We start from the raw sequence: 6,482 nt of genomic DNA, 5'->3' as shown, positions 1-6,482 counted from the left end.
CATGGGGGCACTGACCTGTTGTGCTCAGGCTGCTGGGGATCTGGGAGAGCGGGAGGCTCCCGCCAGGACTGGTCACCTGGAGCAGAGAGAGGTGACACTTGGGGACAGGGGACAGCGGGGGACATTGGGGACACAGGAGGGATGGGGACATCGGGTGCATGCGGGGACATCGGGGCCATGTGGGGACATCAGGAGCCATATGAGGACAGGGGACACCAGGGGCCATGTGGGGACAGGGGGCATTGGGGGCCATGTGGGGACATCAGGAGCCATATGGGGAGAGGGGACACCAGAGGCCATGTGGGGACAGGGACAACAGACCTTGAGGTCCCCATAGGATCTTCACAGTCCCTGTAGGGAGATGGGTGCCTTGAGGTCCCTATGGGAACCCCATGGTCCTTATGGGGAGCTGGGGACCTCGAGGTCCCTATGGGATCTTCATGGTCCCCCTGGGAACCCCATGGTCCCTATAGGGAGCTGGGGACCTCCATGTCCCTATGGGATCTTCATGGTCCCCCTGGGAACCCCACAGTCCCTATAGGGAGCTGGGGACCTCCATGTCCCTATGGGANGCTGGGGACCTCCATGTCCCTATGGGATCTTCATGGTCCCCCTGGGAACCCCACAGTCCCTATAGGGAGCTGGGGACCTCCATGTCCCTATGGGAATCCCACGGTCCCCATGGGAAAATGGGGACCTCTAGGTCTCTATGGGATCTTCATGGTCCCTATGGGAACCCCATTGTCCCTATAAGCAGCTGGGGACCTGCAGGTCACTACGGGAAACCTGAGGACCATGGGAACCCCATGGTCCGTATGGGGAGCTAGGGACCTCCAGGTCCCTATGGAATCCCTGAGGTCCTTACGGGAACCCCACAGTCCCCATGGGGAGCTGGGCACCTCCATGTTCCTATGGGATCCCCAAGGTCCCTATGGGAACCCCAAGGTCTCCATGGGGAGCTGGGCACCTCCGTGTCCCTATGGGATCCCCGAGGTCCCTATGGGAACCCCAAGGTCCCCATGGGGAGCTGGGCACCTCCAGGCCCCCAGACCCACCCCCCATAGAGCCGCCCACCAGCCGACCACGAGCGGCCCCGAGGGTCGGGGCGCCGCGGGACCCACCGCGTGGGCGCCGTAGGCGGGCGCCTTGGCCGGCGCGGCCCCGCCGCCGCCGCAGGGGTTGATGCGCTTCTCCTTCTGGCGCCGGTTGCAGAACCACACGCGGATCACCTCCTTCTCCATGTTGAGCTGCTCGGCGATGAGCAGGATCTCCTCTGAGGTAGGTTTCTGGTTCTGGGGGCGCGGGGCCGTGAGCGGCGCCGCGGGGCCGCCCCGCACGCGCTGCCCGGGGCCGGCCCCACCGCTCACCGCCAGGAAACTCTTCTCCAGGGCGAAGCGCACGTTGGTCTCGATGCTGGTCCTCTTCTTGCGGCGCCGCCCGGGCAGCCCCTCGAAGCCCAGCCCGGGGCTGCTCAGCTGGTTGGGGCTGGGCAGGCTGGAGTCCACCGACATGGTCTCTGCGGGGGACAGCGGGGACGGCGACACCGGCGCGTTGGGGACAGCGGGGACAGCGACACCGGTGCGTTGGGGACAGCGGGGACACCGGTGTGTTGGGGACAGCGGAGACGGTCACACTGGTGCGTTGGGGACAGCGGGGACACCGGTGCGCTGGGGACAGCGGGGACAGTGACACCGGCATGTTGGGGACAGTGGTGACAGTGACACTGGCGCGTTGGGGACAATGGTGACACTGGTGCATTGGGGATAGCGGGGAAGATGACAGTGGCGCATTGGGGACAGTAGAGACACCGGCGCATTGGGGACAGCGGGGACTGTGACACTGGTGCATTGGGGACAGCAGGGACGGTGACACCGGTGTGTTGGGGACAGCGGGGACAGCGACACCGGCACGTTGGGGACAGCGTTGACAGCAGCGTGTTGGGGACAGCAGGGACGGTGACACCGGTGCATTGGGGACAGCAGGGACACCGGCGTGTTGGGGACAGCGGTGACACGGGCACGTTGAGGACAGCAGTGACACCGGTGTGTTGGGGGCAGCAGGGACAGTGACACCGGTGCGTTGGGGACAGCGGGGACGGTGACACTGGCACATTGGGGACAGCGGGGCCGGTGACACGGGGCTCACCGGCGTCGTTGAGCCACTTCTCCAGCAGCGGCTTCAGCTTGCACATGTTCTTGAAGCTGAGGTTGAGCGCCTCGAAGCGCGAGATGGTCGTCTGGCTGAAGTCGTTGCCGTAGAGCTTCCCCATGGCCAGCCCCACGTCGCCCTGGCGGGGGCGCCACGGGGCCGCTGGGCACCCGCCGTGGGGGGCTGCCCCACGGGGTCCCCTCGGCCCCGCGCCCAGCCCGACGCTCAGCCCAACGGCCCTCCCAACGCTCATCCCAACGCTCAGCCCAGTGCTCATCCCAACGGCCCTCCCAACGCTCATCCCAACGCCCATCCCAGTGCTCATCCCAACGGCCCTCCCCACGCCCAGCCCAATGCTCTGCCCAGTGCTCAGCCCAACGGCCCTCCCAACGCTCATCCCAACGCCCATCCCAGTGCTCATCCCAACGGCCCTCCCAACACTCATCCCAACGCTCAGCCCAGTGCTCATCCCAATGGCCCTCCCCACGCCCAGCCCAATGCTCTGCCCAGTGCTCAGCCCAACGCTCCTCCCAACGCTCATCCCAAAGCTCATTCCAATGCTCCTCCCAATGTTCATCCCAACGCTCATCCCAAAGCCCAGTCCAACGCTCTGCCCAATGTTCATCCCAACACTCAGCCCAATGCTCTGCCCAAGGCTCAGCCCAACATTCATCCCAGTGTTCATCCCAATGTTCATCCCAACGTTCATCCCAACATTCATCCCAGTGTTCATCCCAACACTTCCCAATGGCCCTCCGAACATTCATCCAAATGCCCATCCCAACGCACATGCCAACGTTCATCCCAATGCACATCCCAATGTTCATCCCAACGTTCATCCCAACGTTCATCCCAGTGCTCATCCCAGTGCTCATCCCAGTGTTCATCCCAATGCTCATCCCAATGCCCAGCCCAACACTCAGCCCAATGGCCCTCCCAGTGTTCATCCCACATCTCATGCCAGTGCTCATCCCAATGTTCATCCCAACGCTCAGCTCAGGGCTCATCCCAATGGCCCTCCCAATGCTCTGCCCAACGCTCAGCCCAACGCTTATCCCAGTGCTCATCCCGATGTTCATCCCAACGCTCATCCCAAAGCCCAGTCCAACGCTCTGCCCAATGTTCATCCCAACACTCAGCCCAATGCTCTGCCTAAGGCTCAGCCCAACACTCATCCCAACGTTCATCCCAATGTTCATCCCAACGCTCATCCCAGTGCTTTTCCCAACGCTCATCCCAATGTTCATCCCAACATTCATCCCACTGTTCATCCCAATGCTTATCCCAACGCTCAGCCCAATCTTCATCCCAACGCTCATCCCAACGCTCATCCCAGTGCTCACCCCAATGCTCTTCCCAACACTTCCCAACGGCCCTCCCAACGTTCATCCAATGCTCATCCCAACGCTCATTCTACCGCTAAGCCCAATGTTCATCCCAATGTTCATCCCAACGCTCATCCCAGTGCTGATCCCACCACTTCCCAATGTTCCCATCCCTCCTCCCAATGCTCCTAACACTTCTCCCCACTCCCCCGCCACCTCCCAACCCCTCCCAGCACCTCCCAGCGCTCCCAGCGCGCGGCGCCGCGCGGGCGCTACCTGGGTGAAGCCCAGCTTGATGCGGCGCTGCTTGAAGGTGCGGGCGAACTGCTCGAGCTCCTCCAGGTCGCTGGGCTCCTCGCCCGGCGCCGCCTCCACGCACTTGGGGGGCGCCCCGGGGCACTCGGGCAGCCCCGGCCGCGGCGCTGCCTGCGGCGGCGGCGCCGTCACCACCAGCACCGCCAGCGGCAGCAGCAGCAGCATTGCCAGCAGCAGCAGCAGCACTAGCATCATCATCATCATCATCACCAGCATCATCATCATTGCCATCAGCATCAGCATTGCCAGCATCATCATCATCATCATCATTGCCAGCATCATCATCATCATCGCCACCAGCATCATCATCACCATCATCACCAGCATCATCATCATTGCCATCAGCATCGTCATTGCCAGCATCATCATCATCACCAGCATCATCATCATCATCATCACCAGCATCATCNCCAGCATCATCATCATCACCAGCATCATCATCATCATCATCACCAGCATCATCATCATCGTCATCACCAGCATCATCATCATTGCCATCAGCATCATCATCATTGCCATCAGCATCATCATTGCCAGCATCATCATCATCATCGCCACCAGCATCATCATCATCATCGCCAGCATCATCATCATTGCCATCAGCATCGTCATTGCCATCATCATCATCACCATCATCACCAGCATCATCATCATCACCACCAGCATCATCATCATTGCCATCAGCATCATCATCATTGCCATCAGCATCATCATTGCCAGCATCATCATCATCATCACCACCAGCATCATCATCATCACCAGCATCATCATCACCAGCATCATCATCATTGCCATCAGCATCGTCATTGCCAGCATCATCATCATCATCATCATTGCCAGCATCATCATCACCAGCATCATCATCATTGCCATCGTCGTCATCATTGCCAGCATCATCATCATCATCATCATTGCCATCAGCATCATCATCAGTAGCATCATCATCACCAGCATCATCATCATTGCCATCGTCATCATCATCACCATCATCATCATCATCATTGCCATCAGCATCATCATTGCCAGCATCATCATCATTGCCATCAGCATCATCATCGCCAGCATCATCATCAGCAGCAGCAGCAGCATTGCCATCGTCGTCATCATCTCCAGCATCATCATCATCGCCAGCATCATCAGTATCAGCAGCATCACCATTGCCATCATCACCATCGCTACTACCATCATCGCCATCATCATCGCCATCATCATCATTGCCATGACCATCACCATGAGCAACACCATCATTATCAGTATTAGTATCATCATCATCACTATCATCATCGCCATCATCATCATCACTATCATCATAACCATAACCGCCACTGTCACCACAACCAGCACCACCAGCACCATCCAACCACTGCCACAACCACCACAGCCATCTAACCCCACCACAACCACCATCTAACCCCCACCACAACCCCCACTGTCACCACAAGCACCACCGTGTGACCACCACCAGCACCACCACCAGCACCACAACCATCTAACCACCACCATCTAACCACCAGGTAACCACCACCACAACCACCAGCAGCACCGCAACCACCACCACAACCACCACCACAACCACCACCACCATCTAACCACCACCACAACCACCACCACCACAACCACCAGCAGCACAACCACCACCACAACCACCACCACCATCTAACCACCACCACAAGCACCACCACAACCACCACCACCATCTAACCACCACCACAACCACCACCACCATCACAACCACCACCACCATCACAACCAGCACTACCATTTAACCACCTCAACCACCACAACTACCACGTCCACCGCCACAACCACCACCACCATCACAACCACCACCACAACCGCCACTGTCACCACAACCACCACCATCCATCTGACCACCACCAGCACCACCACCACCATCTAACCACCATCTAACCACCACCACAACCACCACTGTCACAACCACCACCATCACAACCACCACCACAACCACCAGCAGCACAACCACCACCATGTAATCACCTCCACAACCACCACTGTCACCACCACCACCACCACATGGCCACCACTGCCACCACCCCTGCTGTGCCTACACCCGCCGTGCCTGCACCCAACACCGTGCCTACACCCGCCACGCCTACACCCGCCATGCCTACACCCGCCATTCCTACACCCAACACCATACCTACACCCGCCATGCCTACACCCGCCATTCCTACACCCAACACCATACCTACACCCGCCGCGCCTACACCCGCCATGCCTGCACCCAACACTGTGCCTACACCCGCCACGCCTACACCCGCCATGCCTACACCGTGCCTACACCCGCTGTGCCTACACTGTGCCTACACCCGCCGTGCCTACACCCGCCGTGCCTACAGCCGCCGGTGCGGCTGTCCGCGCCGCGGTGTCACCTGTGCGGGCAGCCCCGCGCGGGGCTGTGCGGCCAGGAGGCCGCCGGCGCTCTGCTGAGGTAGCTGAAAGAGGTTGGGCGTCGGCAGCAGCCCTGCGGGGAGCGGCCGTGAGGGCGGCGCCGCCCCGGCGACACCCGGTGACACCCGGTGACACCCAGCACCCCCGTGACACCCGGTGACACCCGGTGACACCCAGTGACACCCAGCACCCCCGTGACACCCGGTGACACCCGGTGACACCCGGTGACACGCAGCACCCCCAGTGACACCCGGTGACACCCGGTGACACCCAGCACCCCCG

The 6,482-nt window shown here is 60.5% G+C and overlaps 1 protein-coding gene across 1 annotated transcript in view; it reads right to left on the bottom strand.

The window, feature by feature from the left end:
- LOC112956845 (POU domain, class 2, transcription factor 2-like) overlaps positions 1 to 6,273 on the bottom strand; it is a gene marked incomplete at its 5' end in the record, with an annotated part of 7,342 nt that extends 1,069 nt beyond the window's left edge. The window contains 5 exons of the mRNA XM_026050310.1: positions 1,075 to 1,292; positions 1,368 to 1,516; positions 2,146 to 2,287; positions 3,750 to 3,952; positions 6,187 to 6,273. Of these exons, the coding sequence (XP_025906095.1) occupies positions 1,075 to 1,292; positions 1,368 to 1,516; positions 2,146 to 2,287; positions 3,750 to 3,952; positions 6,187 to 6,273 (799 nt within the window). The remainder of the gene's footprint in view (positions 1 to 1,074; positions 1,293 to 1,367; positions 1,517 to 2,145; positions 2,288 to 3,749; positions 3,953 to 6,186) is intronic.
- Between the last annotated feature and the right edge of the window lie 209 nt (positions 6,274 to 6,482).

The sequence above is a fragment of the Nothoprocta perdicaria genome, unplaced genomic scaffold (genome assembly GCF_003342845.1).
Source record: "Nothoprocta perdicaria isolate Ctin4 unplaced genomic scaffold, notPer1 scaffold_675, whole genome shotgun sequence".
Lineage (NCBI taxonomy): Eukaryota > Metazoa > Chordata > Aves > Tinamiformes > Tinamidae > Nothoprocta > Nothoprocta perdicaria.
Note: the sequence above shows the minus strand (reverse complement) of the source record. Positions and strands in the feature narration are given on the sequence as shown.